General features: G+C 39.0%; 1 protein-coding gene across 2 annotated transcripts in view; it reads right to left on the bottom strand.

Annotated features, from left to right (window-relative positions):
- Positions 1-17,823, bottom strand: part of LOC129765336 (autophagy-related protein 13 homolog) — a 119,107-nt gene that overhangs the window by 67,530 nt on the left and 33,754 nt on the right. For both annotated transcript variants that reach the window (XM_055765517.1, XM_055765518.1), the window contains one exon: positions 1,631-1,988. In XM_055765517.1, the coding sequence (XP_055621492.1) occupies positions 1,631-1,988 (358 nt within the window). The remainder of the gene's footprint in view (positions 1-1,630; positions 1,989-17,823) is intronic.

Genomic DNA, 17,823 nt, shown 5'->3' with positions numbered 1-17,823 from the left:
GCTTGTTCTTGCCATGTAGATGACAAGAAAGGGTTTTTCAAAATGGCGAGCAGCAAAACATCAAAGAATTCCGGAAAGTACTCTCCATGCACAACTGAAAATGAACGGTAACGTGAAACGCCCTGGAAAACACTCAGTTTTGCGAATGGAAGAGGAAGAAAGCATCGTTCAGTGAATAGCCGCGGAATCCAGAGCCGGGTTATCTGATTGATAGGAAACATTTGAAGACATCCGTGGCTTATTTTATACGAACCAGGACTCGGCAAAGTCATATTAAACTGAGGATAGTCAGGGGAATATGAAAAAATCCGCCTCCGCACTCAATTGAGTGAATGAGTTTTTGCTTCTTCTAGCAGTTTCTCTGTCAACATGACTCAACAGTCATTCTGGCGTTTAGTTGCTATCTCCCTCTACAATCCGACTATCTCATTTCATTCTTTCCCGTCAAGGATTCTCTATCTCATGTATCACGTATGCATGCATCGATGTTTGAGTTCACGGTGGGTAAGCAAAGGAGCCGTCCATTTATGGTGTAACTACTTTTTTTTAATCAGAAATCAAGCTTTATATAGATGTTGAAATAAGATTGGGTACGTGGGCAACGAGATTCGTGTCAGGGGGAGTAGTAGTGGTAGATTGAAGTCAGGTTGAATGAAGAGGCAGATTTGTATTCATTCGTCACGTCAATCAGAATAGCCATTTGCTAGAATAGTGCATCATTCATCCTCGCTTTTAACGTTAATTTCTAGTCAATTCAAGTCATGTTGACGGCGAAAGCCGAAGTAGTCCTACCCGAAGCGAAGCGACTGAGAAGAGAGTCGATTTTCATTTTTCGTCTTTGAAAATGTCGGACCCTGGTCAGTGGCATGAAAATCGTCAACTTCAGAATATCGTCGATTAGTGAATATAGTTTGAACAGAAAGAAATTATTTTAAGGTGAGTAATATTTCGGCTGGAATGTGAGTTTCAAAAAGCGGTGTTATCGATAGTCTTCCGGATTCTAACCTCAGCGATAGAATCCACATATTAGAAGATCATCGAAACAAGTGTAAAAAAGAGAAAAAGGGAGAAAAATTCCAAACCACAAAATCGTGTTTCCCTTATCGAATAACGAGCTATGTCTATGTAACTTTAGCCACTCCTCAGGTGCAGCTTATTTATGTTAGTCCACCAAACAGTTGTTGCATTGATGAAGCAGCGAAACCATTAGTGGTGCAAACATAAGGCACACGATTCTGCGCAAACACTATCAAATACCGCAATGGTTGTGTTGATTGTAAGAGGAATATGGATGCCTGTTGACAGATGACGGTGGGAGCATTGCGTACTCAATGGCGCAAGTGGAAAATATTCAAACATTGGACCGGACCAGGGTTGTTATTTGTTCTTTCGTTTCGCATTAAATTGTGCGTGGCAATGCTTCAATATTCATCTACTCATTGGAGTTGATGACCGTTGATTATATTTCTATGTGACCGGCATATTTGAACTCAACTCTCTCTGTTTTTTGTGTACCGCCGATTTATGGATGACTAGGCACTTGTTTTTATTATTTGCCAAGGACAACCAAGAACGTTGACATGTTGCGAGGTATACCCTATTGCCAATGAAAATAAAGAAAAATACTCACCCAACTGATGGGTCTGTGGTGCGCCGATGTAAATCTTGTAGTAAATTTGGTACGAATCCGGGCTCTGCCGGCGGGAAAGTTTATACGCGGGTGTCGCACGAGTCACTGAGAGTAGCGATTTCAGCAAAAGTCCCATCCGATTGTACACGGCATGGGGGGCGCGCTGCTGCAAATCACACTGATCCGGTTGTACGCTGAGCGACCAGACCTCCAGAATCATACCATCCCCCTCGACCGTCTGGAGGGAGATTTCTACGCACAGCGGAAGCCGCTCGACAATCGACTCGTGTTGACTGAGCTGCAGTACCTTCCTCGTTTCCCCAAGCACATCCGGGTGGTCGACAATAGCAATGTTGAACTGCGGAAAAAGGAAGGTGGAAAAAGAACGGCTGTGAATACAGGATACTAACGAATTTATACGGAATTATGACGATGGTTATGGCATAGGCGCCACCAGACAATAACACCCGTTGCGTAAAAGTTTTGTAGCGCAACATGTCATTTGAGGGATGTATCGATTTTTTTCCGCGCCATGGTGCGCCTTTTTTGTTCACATTCCTAGTCGCAGAATGTAATGGTGTATGGAATTGGAATGAAAGAAAAAGAAAAGCTCTTGAACTATCGTCCTTGAACTTGAGCTTTTTCTTGTAATCAAGTACAAGTCTCACAATTTCCTCTTCCTTTGTACAGGGTTTTCCAACTTTAAATTCCGAAAGTAAATTGAAATAAAACACACTTTGAATTCGAATTTCGATGAAACTTTTATTTCAAATTAAAGTTTGGTTTATGCCATTATGTGTGAAATACAACATCATTCAAATGTCCACCTAGGGCTTTCTCGCACACTTTGATCCGGAACAGGTAATTTTCGATGACTTTTCAGCATATGGGGCGGTATCTCGGTCATAACTTCACGAATGTTGTCTTTCAAATGTTCAAGAGTTTGCGGAGAGTTGGCATAGACACGATCTTTCGCATAACCCCACAAAAAAAGTCTAGCGGGTTCAAATCGCATGATCTGGACGGCCGGCCAATTGGCATCACCAAAACGCGAAATTATGCGTTTTGGCCTCAAATTTCGTTCGAAATATGGCCATGTTCGGTCGTGTTGTGTGGCACGTGGCGCCGCCCTGCTGAAACCACATGTCATCCGTATCCATATCTTCAATTTCTGGCAAAAAAAAATCGGTTAACATGCGGCCATAGCGCTCACCATTCACAGTTACCGTCTCGCCGTCCTCATTTTTAAAGAAATACGGCCCGATGACTCCACCAGACCATAATGCGCAACAAACAGTGACTTTTGGCGGATGCAATGACCTCTCAACAATCACGTGTGGATTCTCTAAGCCCCATATACGGAAATTTTGGGTGTTCACATAGCCACCGAGCTCGGAATGTGCCTCATCGCTGAAGAAAATTTGATGCGAAAATTCAGCATTTTGCTGCTGTTGTTCGTTCACCCAATTGACGTATGCCCGACGCATTCCATGGTCACCACGCTCTAATTTTTGTACCAGTTGGACTTTATATGGATGTAGGTGCAAGTCCAAATGCAAAATTCGTCACAATGATGTGTTTGACAAGCCCAATTGCTGAGCACGCCGTGGAATCGAAACATTCGGGTCATCCTCCACACTGACAGCAACAGCAGCAATATTTTCGGCCGAACGCACATTACGATGATGCACAGGTTTCACCATATCCGCTATGGAATTTACGCACTACATTAGCGATTGTGTGCTCTGTAGGCCGTCCATGACGACCAAAATCCGTCCGTAATGCTCGAAAAACATTTGCCGGTTTTTCATCATTTTTATAGTATAATTTAACAAAATTAACACGTTGTGCGATGCTAAAACGATCCATATTGTAAAATGGCAGACATTCAACTAACGATATGACGCTTTGGTTGACAGCTATGTCAAACGGTTGTCAGCGCAGGGCTGTATACTTTCGGAAGCCCGAATGGAAAACCCTGTATTTTCATATGCACTAAAAATATAATGTCTCCATTCAATTGTATGGTAGGGTTGCTAAAGCTTAACAAACGAGAAGCTATATTTGCTATCAGTCTTTTCAACTGTTCGCACGTATTTTGTATAGCATCTGTTATCGTTTAGCAATGTATCAATATGCATTCAATCCATCATTATTTTCATCTGTGTTCCAGACAGATGCAATTAGGGCACAATAAAACACCATTTATTTTTCCCGATAGCTTTAAAACCAAATGTTCGAACGTCAGGTGCGCATTCAGCTAATTATGAAAAAATAGACCAATAGCACCCAACGCAGATAATGATTACACTCGGCGTTGCGGTGAAATTAATAACATCAAAACGCTCTTCAATCGGCAGATGAGCCGAAGCACTGTTTAGCGGCTTCCCGGCACTACTCGGCGTTAATCGTGTTTCTTTTTGTTTTGAAATTCGGCAATTGATTTTTACACCAGGTTGGTGCATTATTATTGGCTGACGCTAAGACTACCAGCAATTGCGTAATGGAAAGTTAATTGCACCAACACGTGCAGCGCCAATCAGCAGCAAACATTCGGCAGTGATAACGACCGATAACAATTATCGCCTTGTTATTCAATTTAGTTTAATGTGCCCCATGCTTTCTTTTGAAGAGCGAACATTTTAAATGTATTTTAAACTGCTTGCGCAAGTTCTCTCCAATTTAAAAAAAATATAGCATCAGATGCAAATATAGTCATAGAGCAATTCCACCGCAAATCAGCCGGCTGCTGACCCGACCCTCTACAATTTTTTTGAAACTAGGTACTCATGATGGAAACTACCTAAAATCACAATTTTCATTATAATATTACCAGTTTTAATTATGACTGATTTTTTGAAAGGGCGTGATCAAAATCATTGATTTTTCTTTTAAAAAATCGGAAATCAAAATTCAGATGTCTGATTAAAACATGATGTATAAGAAAGTTGTTGGAAAATAAATGAACCATTTAGCAAAAATAATATTTAAAATTTCCTTTAAAAATCTTACTTAAAATTGAATTTAATATTTAAAACTTTTATATCTCAAAACACCCCCCTTCAATTTTTTGCATATTTTTATTGGAAAGCCCTTCCATTTCAATAAATTTTGACTTATAGTGGTGCCGTGGTAAACTCACCAGAATGGAGATATGAATTTTATGGAATTTCAATACTTTGTGAAATCTTACCCATTTGAGAAAAGTAACGTGAAAAATGGAATCTTTATGCCATAGTACTTGAAAAACTATATATAACGTTTTATCCTAAGAATAACCGTTCTAGAGATATAACATAACATAAATCATATTGGTGAAATTCTAGAAAATGCATACTGCTGCTGAAAATTACGACTAAGATCTCGACATTGGACAGAAAATTTCATTACCGCTTCTTGCAACCCGTTTTGACAGCATTAAAGACATTAAAAATAAATTCGCTGCGTGAACGGGAGACAATTCATAAATACAGCTATAAAAAGTGTTTCAATAACTGGATAGTTCATTAGAAAAAAATGTATTGCTTCAGAAGGGGCCTATTTTGTAGGCGATAATATAAAAGTAGATGATAAATGAAGCATTTTCTTCCGCTTTCTTCCACTAATTCCCGGTATATTGATAGAATGTATTATATATAGTAGTAATATTTTCTGAAAAATAGAAAGCAGTTTATAGAAAAAAAAACCAAGAAAATTTCTGCATACTTTCGCTTCAGAAGACAATTTTATAATTTTATCATCGTAACTCTCTTTCTGCTTACGCAAACATATTTACCACATGCTGTGTACCCATCATAAGGACTCACTTTGCTGGCAGGCAAAACCTACAGAGCGATAATCAAAATTCTAGTCGGTCGAATTCCCTGATATACTCTTATTTTCAATGTTTTCTAGATACTCGACACCATAGAGTTGGCAGCGTAGATGGAATGCATCATTGGAGCACCTGTAAGTCGCTTTACCATCACCAGAGAATTAAATGAGAATGAAATCAGAAGTATATCGCTCATAAGTCATTCATAAGTGAACAGAATAGGTTTCAAGCGCTTGGCGTACGCCAAGAAGTACGTAAACATCCTTCTATCATTCTGGAAACGATTTCTATAGAAGTACCGACTTGGTTAAAACTTTGTCTTCCTTAAGTATGAATCGAAGTTTGTGACCAACTTTGCGAGGAAAAATTTAAATGGGCTGGGTCATCCTCCCCATAAAGTCTGCTTCATTTAATATTGGAACACAAACAATTGGGTGTAGTTCAGTCATTTATTAACGAATTCATACAAATGTAGCATTTTCTTTACTCTTTCATAAAAAAAATTATTCATTGCTGTTTCGAAGAAATTCTCGTACTTTTCCCGTAATACGGCACATTAGGCGGCGCACACCCTTTTCGTCCACCGTTTTGGCGATTTGATTCCACCAGTTCTTCATTTGAGTCATGTTCCTAACAAGTTTTCCCTTTGCCTTAAGCCTCCGCTTCGTGATTGCCCAGTATTTCTCTATCGGCCGGAACTGGGGGCAGTTTGGGGGGTTGAGGTCCTTCGGTATTACGCTGACCCCGTTCGTTGCGTACCATTCCATAACCGTTTTGCTGTAATGGCAGCTTGCGAGGTCCGGCCAAAACATTACTGGACGGTCGTGGGCACGAATAAACGGCAGAATCCGTTTCTGTAGGCACTCTTTTTTGTAGACTTCTGATGTCATTGTCTTGTCAGTGAGAAAGACTTTGGTTTTCTGTCCACAACTGCATATCCCCTGCCATATCATGTACTTGCGGGCGAATTTATCCGCAAACACGAACTTAAATTTTGCAGGTACATCCCCCCGAGCCGTCGCCAAATAAAATTTTTGACCTGGGATTTGCCCAAAGTCCGCCTTCACGTAGGTCTCATCGTCCATCAGAATACATCCGTCGAACTTGGTCAGCACTTGGTCGTACAGCTTTCGAGCACGGATTCTGGCCACATTGTTCTGCTTCAGCGTCCGATTTGGCTGTTTGCTGGCTCGGAATGACCTTATTCCTTCCCGGAGACGAATTCGTCGCACCGTACTGTGAGCGGCCTGGAACTTATTGGCCAAATCGCGGTCTGAAAGATTGGGATTCCTCTTGACGGCCTTGATGACTTTCCCACGCAGTTTCCGCTCGACAGTTCCACTCCGACGCTTCGAATGCGGCTTCCGAGCCGTCGACACAATTGCTGGTGGGATCAATGCCAATACGCCTGGAAGGAGTGAACAAATACAGAGGAGAGCTTACACATTCCTAAAAAGCCGCATTTCTGAATTCTTTTTTGAAGAAATGTAATTTCTATTCCTTGTTCATGAAATTTCGTTCAAAGATTTTTACTAGTTCTAATGTAAAACTGGAGGATTCTGACGTAAATCAACAAAACGGAACAAATGAACGGTTAGAAGAGAAAATTAAAAAATGTTTTATCCGTAGTTCTACTGAAACGGTGTCAGTGTCCGATAAATTTTGCACCACAATTCAGCTAACTAATGAATGAATGAAATAATCAGAGGACCCAATGATTCACGATTATCCGATTACTAACCGAAATGAGTGCCACGCAATCCCCCAAAATTTACCAAAAAATCTGTACAGAAGCGAATCGCAGCGGTATTCAACCAAATTCAATTCAATTAGCCGCAAAAAAAAGTTAAGAAGGGTGATGTTCAAGGCACTGTTAACATAGAATTACGAAATTATTGCTGGCGAGCACAAACATTGAAGAAATTTAATAATAAAATTCTTTGATACAATTATTTGATAGTAATGACAAGGGCCGACAAATGAATGCTTTCACTGAGTGAGGAGCGCGAACGCATCGCGAAGTAATTTGAGGAGATTGTCAAATTAATTCTACGCATCAACATGTACTGAGGGGGTCTTCGTACCAACTTGGTTACGCGTTCGCTTACTAAGCGATCGGTCGTGAGTTCAAACTCATGGAGATCGATCCACGGTCGAAATTAGATCGATTCATCCATACAACTGCTCTGCTCTGCAAGAAACATCGGGCTGCTGTTCTATAAATAACCCAACAATGATCAATATCAACTGTCTCCGCTGTCCGGTCTGCTGAACAATGGAAGAACAGAAAGAATACCCTTACGTCGAAATGGCTACTACTGTGTAATTTACCATAATGTAATGGAACAGAAAACTTAACGCCTAAATGGCTACTACTAACTACTGTGTTATTTACAATTTATAGAAACATAAACATATGCACATGTACACGATTAAAACCCGGCTCTGTTACAGCTAAAATGCTAATGAGCCTAATAAATAAATACATAAATGGGATAAAAAACATGTACTGTTGATTGCTCACTGCAAAACTGGAATACTTAACTTCTAGAATAGCTAAGTAGTTTTTTTTAGTATCTCCTAGCAAAATTACACCTTCAACGCTTGACGAAACATCTCAGCAGAAAAATGCCTTACGTCACTTTCAACCCGAAAACAATTGAATCACGAAAGTTCGTACAATCTCCAGGGTATGAAAACCGACGAAGCTCCTCCCATTTAATTATCTTTTCTGCCTTGATTCCGCTGTACATTATACTTTCAAGCAGGTACTCATATTTATAGATGTTTGTGATTTCAATAGTTTGCTTCGAAAGTTTTGAGATATTGGGCCCTATTATAGAAATCGAGGCGATAGGAATTTTGCTCGTTAGCTCTATTTTACTATTATAGAAATCGAGCAATTCGATAGCACCGAGCGAGTGATAGCTATCGATGCAAGTGTCAGAACTTTTCGGGTTGTTTGGTTCACTTGTTGCATATCTTCAGAGAATTATTTTGTTTTGGTTTGTGTCCCTGATATTTTCCTTTGGGAAACTTTTTAGAAACGCTTAAATACATGCAATTTTCAACACATGTTCGTTTGTTTTGATCAAGATTTGTTTTACGGTGCTGCCAGAATAGTCTATACAAGGTAAGTGTTCAATCCAGCATTATTTATATTAGCCATGTTATAATTTACAATGCAGAACTTACTTCCAGCGCATATTTCAGTGACTGAAAATGAGTGAACAGACAAACACCAGTTTGAACGACTCGTTGAACCAATGAAAGCGAATGTAAACATTGCTCGAGGTATTTGTGGAAGCAGTTAAAATAGAATCCCGGTTAAGGAAAAGTGGGAGGAATTCAGTGAGGAGTTTAATGCACTGAGACCATCAATGCGTCTTGGTTCAGAATGGCAGAAAGTAAGTGTTTCTTCTACGATACATATAACTTCATAAGTAAATTTTATAATATTCTTTGAATTACTATCAACCGAATGTCTATTGCTCATTCCTGCTAGCGTACATTAGTACGTGTTACCTTTGTCAGCAATTTTCTTTTTTATTGCTATACTATACCAAACTTTCTATACCATATGCTAAAACTGAAATGTCTTGCAAAACAATGATTTTTTTTCAAATTACAGAATTGGATGAAAGGTAAAGAAAACACTAGCATACAACAAGCGAGAATTTAGGGCCACAGGTGGTGGCCCAATACAATAAAGCTATTGACGCCGCTACAACAAGAAATCGACGTTAAAAGAGAATTACATGCAAAAAAATTGTTTTGCTAAAAAACAGGAAGTGGGTTATATCTATGGTATAACCGCAAGGGTGACGTAGGACTATCGTTGATTTAGAGATCATTTGTTTGAAGTTGAATCTGAATTCATTCTGAATGAATGAATATTAGGAGAACTTCGAAAACGAGAGCGTTACGTTGGAGGCACAAGGTTTTATGCATCCAATATTGGATACGGAAATATCCTACTGATGGGAAGAATAATATTCAGAAGCTATCCTGTTAATTGCGATTGATTGAAAAATCACAAAACCAAATGTATTTGGTCACAGTGTTACATGGATAGAAAACATTAAAACTCTTTCACATGAATGTCATTTTAAATTTCCAGAGGAACTGGCAGATTATTTTCAGTAACGATTAGATATTTCCACATTTTCCTCGATACTGGAAGCCCACCAGTGGTTAATACTAACTCGATAACCATCTGTTAATAGCACTTGATTGAAACATATTTGGTCACAGTGTTACATGGATGGAAAACATTCAGATAAACTCTTTCACGTGAATGTATTTTTAAATTCCTAGAGGAACTGGCAGATTATTTTCCGGATCTTTCTCGATGCTGAACGGCATCCAAACGGAAAGAATTCCGTGCGTGTATGTGTATGTGTAGCGGCTGCTTCGATGGTCACCTTCTCTTCTGAAGGATCGGCTTCTCTGTGCTCCCTCACAGTTTCAAACAAACTGCTTGCGTTTCAGGGCAGATCTCGATCCTTCGCCGTCCAGCACCCTCAGCAACGATGTTGTCTTGTCGATGTCCTCACGAAAAATGAATGCGTCTCACCACCAGAATATCGCTTAAGTATGCTTTTTGTGTGTGATTGAATCGAGAGAAGGTGTGGTTTACGATGGCAATTTGGAAGGCAAACTAGAGGTGAATGAACTCTCTGAGCTCGGAACTTTCGGCGACTGAGCAATAATCGATTGCGGGCGCATACAATATTGGATACGGAAATATCCTACTGATGGAGAAGAATAATCTTCAGAAGCTATCCTGTTAATTGCGATTGATTGAAAAATCACAAAACCAAATGTATTACATGGAAGATGCATAAACAGTGTTACATGGATAGAAAACATTCAAATAAACTCTTTCACATGAATGTATTTTTAAATTCCCAGAGGAACTGGCAGATTATTATCCGGATCTTTCTCGATGCTGAATGGCATCCAAACGGAAAGAACCCCGCGCATGTATGTGTGTATGTGTGTGTGTAGCGGCTGCTTCGAGATCCTCCCGGGGAACCGTTTGTGGCATCACTCTCCTCCTGATGGATTCCCTTCTGGCCTAAGGTGCACAAACAGGCTCTTGGTGACACCGTTCATCCGCGCTTTCATGATAAATGGAGAGCTTCACCACAACAGCGACAACATGCTCCAATCGCTGTTCAATTAGAACTGAGTGGATTTCCGAGCGGCATGCAAATCAAACCGAACAAAATTGCGACTGTATGGCGATATCTATCATTCATTCTTCCTTAGAATCGAGCAAAACTATTGTGTGTGTCACCAGCATTGAGAAAGACTGCTTTCTTATTAGCAGCGATATTTGAATGTTGTACCTCCCTCATACATACTTGGTCACAAGAACATGATAGTAAAATGTGTATTTTTCCAATTTTCCTTAATTTAAATCATTTGTGGGTTAGGGAATCGTTAAGTATGAATTACCGAAAAAAATTAACAAATTTCCGATCCGATTCAAATGCAAACCATCAAATTTCATTCATAGCAAAAATGAATATCAACGGTAAAACTATTCCATAGAAAACCGTGACTAGTTTTCTGATTTGGTACCATTACCGAAAGACGTAGTCTTATGCCAAAAAAGGTAATGATTTCATATTCATATTTTCATATCGATATTTTAATTTTTAATCACTAAAGTCGACAAGATTAGCAATAATGATAGGATCAGAATTTAATAGAATATTTAATCTACTAATACCATTTAACTAGACAACTAACTAATGTGTGAATGTGTAATGTGTAATGTGTCAAACTCCGTTATTCTCATCTCATGTTTCCTAAATGATTTCTTAAATTTTCTTGATTGTTACACATACAAAATGATAATGAGTCAGGCGGGCCAACCAAATGAGCCTGGGGGACCGCAGGTTGAGTATAGCTGCTTTAACATATTAGCGAGTGCTATCGATTCGATTACAATACCATTCTCAATTGGGAAGGTGGCGCCAGTCGGCTCCAACAATTATCAACAACAAGAGGAGAGAGTGTTTGGAGGATGCGCAGTGGAAATTTTTAAATTGTCTAACGATGAGCTATTGACGTTACGCTTGCGTCGTCATTCCATGATTGACCGCTCCTCCACTGACCGGAGTCTGACTGCAAAAGTTGATCGTTGAACCGTTCAAGATTGATTTGTTTATGATTATCAGTGTTCGTGACTGGACCCATCGATAGTTGTTTGTGTTCCGTGGGGTTTGAAAACACAATTACGACAACCATTGCTATGAACGTTTCCACAGCTGCTGGAAATTCCAACCAGATCCAGTTACAACATTCCGATAGTCGCCCCCTTTATAGCTTGTTCAATTCTATCCAGAACAAATTTAGCGATTGGTGGTGCAACAGTTCCGGTCTGACAAGGGCAGCCCACAGCAGCTGCACACATTATTTGTGTACCCTTTGGAAGGCGAAAGAATGGCAAAACAACGAAAGACCGATAGCGCGAATGTCGGCGGAACGAGATTCCAGCAGTTGGCGACCATTTGGCGAGTTCCTGCAGCTTTTGCGAATGTGAAACTGAGTCACGAATAACCGCAACAGGTTAGAGTAAAAAAAAAAACAAACAAATGTGAACGTGCAAAAAGCTAGCTAGCAAACAAAACAATTGCTTCCAAAGTGGCAAAGACACACATATCGGTGAAGGACTCGGTCGTCGTCACGATGACAATTGGAAACCATTGCGCGGTCGGCAGCATAATGCGATAAAGTAGCAAAGTTAGCGGATGTCGCCACTTTATCAATTCGTCGTTGTCGTTGTTGTATGAAGTGTGTAAATCAGCCGCAATCAGACGCGTATGGAACGAGAGAGATATCAGTGACAGCGCAAACCGCTGGCGGTGGTTTTGTGGCGTTGCGGTTCGCTGGGATCCGCACGCATCAATTTTCGACAGTGGTGACAAGGTCGTTCAACAACAGCTTCAACGCGACGGCACGAGGCAGGAAGTCGTTTCATGCCTATTGCGCTAGACGTTTCAGAGACTTCTCACCGTGAAAACGGAGTTGCGCGAGACGCGTATATATTTTGCATCTGTCACAAATCAGTGCTTTATTAAACGATATGCTGCAATAAATTCCAATTTCCAGCCTATTAACCCACAAGTTCCGCTCGAATGAATTGAAGAATGGCACCACTCTCTTCGAGCTTCCCACACACACACACACACATTGAGCGCACACTTGATTGAGTTGCAGCACGAAGGAGATGGGATGCAACAGTGCGGGCTGTGAGAAGCAGAAATCGCTCCATTTCCAATCGCTGGAGCGCAACAACTGCTTCCTACGGTGGTCATTCGGAATGCACACATCGTTTCTCGGTGACGGAGAATTGCGTTGGCGTTGCATCCTGCACAGCGCGTCTAACCGCCGAAGCTGTTTGTAAAAGAAATGATTGTCACCTACGTCGTCGTCTGCGTGGCAATTCGCAATAATTCAATCCCACCGGCTGGACAGAAGTGACTGTAAAAGGAAGCCAGGTCTTTCTTGTGTTGGCCACCACCATATATAGCCGTTCCATTCCGTGGATAACATGTCCAATTGGAAATTTTACCTTGACGAGTCTGGTTTGAAAACAGAGCTCCTTTCCCAGAAACCAAAAAAGAATTTGAAGAAACTCATAGGTTGAAGAGTCATGAGCAATGAGTAGACTGACCCCAAATAGTTCAAGATTAAAAACGGGACACGCAAGACAAAAAAAGACACAATGTTTTCAATGAGTTACATTTCTTAGGATTACAAGAAACAAGTGACATTCAACGTTCTTCAGGGTTCCGTTGGTTTAACCAAAGATTGATTTTCAATGTCTCTTATTAGATTCTGGACAACCGTCTCATTGATGGGTTTACCGCTCAAGGTCATCGGCTCCCTCGTCCTCCCTTCGCAGTCGTCCTTTCATCCAAGCGCAAAATTTTCCAACCGGGCTTATTTGTCGATATTTTGAAGTATTCATCTCCTTTTACACAAAATCGACATTATACCAGCAGTCCAAGGTCGAACGATCATAGTGGGATGTTGCCGTGTGCTTTCGGATGAGTGCTAACCCACGTTTTTGGAGACATTCCTATTGGCAAATTTTGCCATTCATATTTCCGAGAGTGAAGGAATGATTATTTCATGCCACATTGACAAAATGCTTGCCAAACCAGAAATTACTTCAGGAATTTTTCACAGAAAATTGACTTCAGTGCGTTCGGGACTTCCGTTCTTTGTTTTAGAGTGTTAACTCATTAAGGACCGCACGTTTTGGGACAAACTTGGACGCTTCATTTGTTCGGATTCCACGAATGAGATCGTTTCCTTCGATGTGGATGAGACGAAGGCGAGCTATCGGTAGGCCTTGTTAGATTCTTGGTAAACCAAGGTTTCAACCTTCAAGTGTAGAAAACACGAGTTAATTTGGGGTCCATCCGTAACAGACGAAACGCGAAACACGAGAAATCTCGTGAGAGGTCTGCAATGTGTTAAATTGTGCCAGCCCAGGGAGTGCTTTGTAGTCTATGTTAATGTAAGATTCGTCATCCATAATGGGGCACATTCAGTGGTAATGGTCATTAGCTAGTTTTCTCATTGATATTCCTGTTCCGGTTGATCAAAGCTTGATGTGTAAATACATCAAACTTTGATAAATTATTAAACAGTAACTTTACTACAGTTAAGCATTGGAAGTAGTGAAAATGTGTCTCCTACTAAACGGTTCACAGTTTTCAAAAATGTTCGCAATATTTATTAAGATATTACTAACAGTAACATCCTCCGTTTTGATCCAATCTCACCCCCATCGACGGTCTCGAAGAAAATTATGATTTTTAAAAATCTTACGATAAAATTTGTCATATTCCAGATCAAAAATCTGTTTTTGCAATTTTCTACCGACTTTCCCATATTGTTCATCATAGAAAAAATCAATCATAAAAAACAACTGGAGCGGTACAGTGATTCGCCTCTAATTGGACATACCAAGGCACCACTCAATGTCGCTTTAGAGGCGATTGTGACCTGTAATTGAACATATCAACAAACACAACACGATGTGAAAAACAAGTTAATTCAGATAAATCATTAAAAGTCGAACAAATAACCTTTAGAAAAGTGGACAAAATACAAAATGTAGTAAAATGGTTGGAAAATGCTTGAGAACACTTCTAAAAATTTATCGTGTTATAGAAACTTGCGCATAGGATTCGTGTCGCATTACATATACGTCCAATTAGTCAGATATCCAATTATAGGCGAATCCGAATCAGGCGGACACGAAATACGATCAGTAAAACTTGTTTCGGAATGAGCGAATTTCGTTCATGCCAAATATTATTCACATAGAATTACGAAACAATGCGAATCTGTCAAACTATCGTCACAGCAGTGGAACTCCATACAATTCACTTACTAAAAAGTGTCCACATTTTCAATCTTTGTTTACATGAAGAATAACATTTTTTCATGCATACTTGATTTGAGAGTGTATCGATTTCATGCTGTCTTGACGCAAGGTCTTTAATGAAGAATGATAAGATGGGAAGGTTTATATAAACATGTTCATAATTACATAAGTTTATTCAAATATTATTATTGCCATTATAATAACTATTCAGTGCACTTTTATCAAAATTTGAAAGAGAAATTAAAAAAGGAATGTGGTTATTAAAAATCCATGATGACCTTTGCTTTATCATTTACCCCCCATTATTTGTCAATTTTCCCTGCTTTTCGTTCTTTTATCTATCATTTTGGGCAGTACCATTTGAGAGATTTGATATTGCGAAAACATTGCGACAAGATAGAAATTTGATTTGAAAGAACAAATTGTGGAAAATGGAGTGGCAAATTTCCTCAGCTTTTTAATTACAATTCTGAATTTGTTGAATGTCAGATTGAAGCTGATTCATAGAAGAATAGAATATCATTCGATATTTCGATTTTTAAAATCGGCTCAATGGTTGAAAAGTTATGAATTTTTTGAAGAAATCATGATTTTTATGTGCTTTTTTTTAAATTCTTAACTTTCAAACCATTGGGCTTATTTGAAGGATCGACATATCGAAAGGAATCTTATCTTTCTATGAATCCGCAAACATGCATAGTAGTAACTTGAAAAACCCTAACTAAAAACGACAAAAAGTGTCTTCGATTGTAGGATATATAATGATGTAAAAATATTATATGATAAAATTTAATTATATATAAAAAATAATACACTTACGATGGTTTTATCCAAACACGTATTTGAAAAAATATAAATATACATACAGTACACATTCACTTATTGGCATTTTTTTTAGTTGGAGTGCTTTTTATTTGACGGTTCGCTAGTTTGAGTGGAGCACGCGCCAATCAAAAAACAATCATCCTTCATAATTGTATTAATTTAATTTAAAAATATATATAAATATATTTATTCCAGCTACTACGTCCACGCAACAATCATCATGTGACGGTAATCCCAGTTCCTTACCGCTCACATTTTACGTCTTCTGCATCGGTAATTGGCACTATTAATAACACAACAATGGAAGTCCAACTGTGAACATTTGAACAATAGAAATATTCTTACGCCGAAAAAGGCGACATGTGTTGTGTATCGATAGAATACAAATAATCTTACGCCGATACGGCTACTGTGCAATAGATAAAACAAATGTTTATCGATTGATAGGAATACTCTTACGCCTAAAAATGGCTACAGTGTAATATACAACAAAAGCTATCTTAAGATAAAAATGTACACGAATAAATTCGGGTCTGTTACAGCTAAATTGCTCAATGAGCCTAATAAAAAATAGATGGGATAAAAAAATTTAAATAAAGAATGAATTATATCACATACACTATTCAAGGAAGTATTATATTATATTATATTATATTATATTATATTATATTATTATTATTATTATATTACAGCTACTCCATGCCAAACCGATATAGTTGTTCTCAAATTTTCGTCAAAAAAGGTAATTTTGTTTTTATCGCAAAACATTAGACCCTTTTTTTGTTTATTAGGGAGCCATTTCCATCTTAGGGTGGCCCGAAAAATATTTTTTCCACTTTTTCCCAAAAATGGCATAATTTGAAGCACTGAACTAATTTAGATGGATTTTATTTCCGGATCTATTGATTGTAGTCGTTTTTTGTTGTTTTATTGACTTTGGACTAGAGGGCGCTATAAAATGGCTTTTTACGGAGTGTGTTCGATACTGAAGAAAAATTAGATTTATTCAGAAATCAAATTTTTATGTTGTATTTTAAGCGTACATACATTATTCATTCGTATAATTATTCTATCATTCAATTTATTGCGTTTCTTGTGATGATGCGTTTTTATCATGATGATGCTAATATCAATAAGGTCGAGGGCATAGTGAACGCGATGCGATGCGGGCGCGGTCTCGGTTGCGGGAAAGCTCATTCGTTCACGAATGCAGAAATCAAATGCAAACCGCCCGAACCTGACATAGTAAACGCGACGCGAACGTGATTTCAATGCGGCGAAACTGTGTGTGTAGTGTTTTGCCGCGAGTGAACGCAAGTGATGGTTGCCAGACGATTTATCTATAAATATCTTTACAACCGAACTCATCGAACAAAAATAAAAATTGAGTTGTTGAGAGAAAAAGTAACCAAATGCGACTGAAAAAAATGTTTCATTTGCTGTACCTTCAATTTAGATTTTCGGTTTTAGTTTTTTTCAGAAAAATACAATTTATTATCAAATTAAATATCTCACAATTCAACTGTCTACAGAATAAAGATATGTTATCATATCTGGCATCCTTGTGCTGGGTTTTTACATGTGGAATGGAGTGGAATAAAACATCAAAAAACGCGCGATCAGTAAGTCATAGCACGCGATGAGCTCCAATTCATCGCTCCGCATCGCATCGCATCGCATCGCATCGCACCGGACCGCGTTTACTATGTCCTCGGCTTAACATTATATACAGTAATTTGCATTTAATGCAACATGCCGAGGCACCACTCAGTGTCGCATTGGAGGCGATTTTGACCTGTAATTGGACATTGACGATAAGAGTGGTACAGTGTAGACGTCTGGTGGCGACTTTCAATGTGGGGCCATAATTTGGGCCCCGAACTCGATGTTTACAAAAATATCCAATTAGAGGTAGAAATGTCCAATTAAACGTGTCGCATTACATTACAGGCCTATTTTTGATAACACTGCAAAAAGTTTCCAATTTAAGTTTGCTATACAATCTGATAGATGAGGTTCTGACCTATTTTCCACGTTGGTAAGTACAGATGGGAATATATTTGCAGTTAAGTTATGACCCAAAGAGAGAGTCGATGTAGAGAAACCGATCAAATCACTTACACCCCTTTCGTTCTA

Source organism: Toxorhynchites rutilus, chromosome 2 (assembly GCF_029784135.1).
Source record: "Toxorhynchites rutilus septentrionalis strain SRP chromosome 2, ASM2978413v1, whole genome shotgun sequence".
Classification (NCBI taxonomy): Eukaryota; Metazoa; Arthropoda; class Insecta; order Diptera; family Culicidae; genus Toxorhynchites; species Toxorhynchites rutilus.
This window is presented reverse-complemented; position numbering and strand designations above follow the sequence as displayed.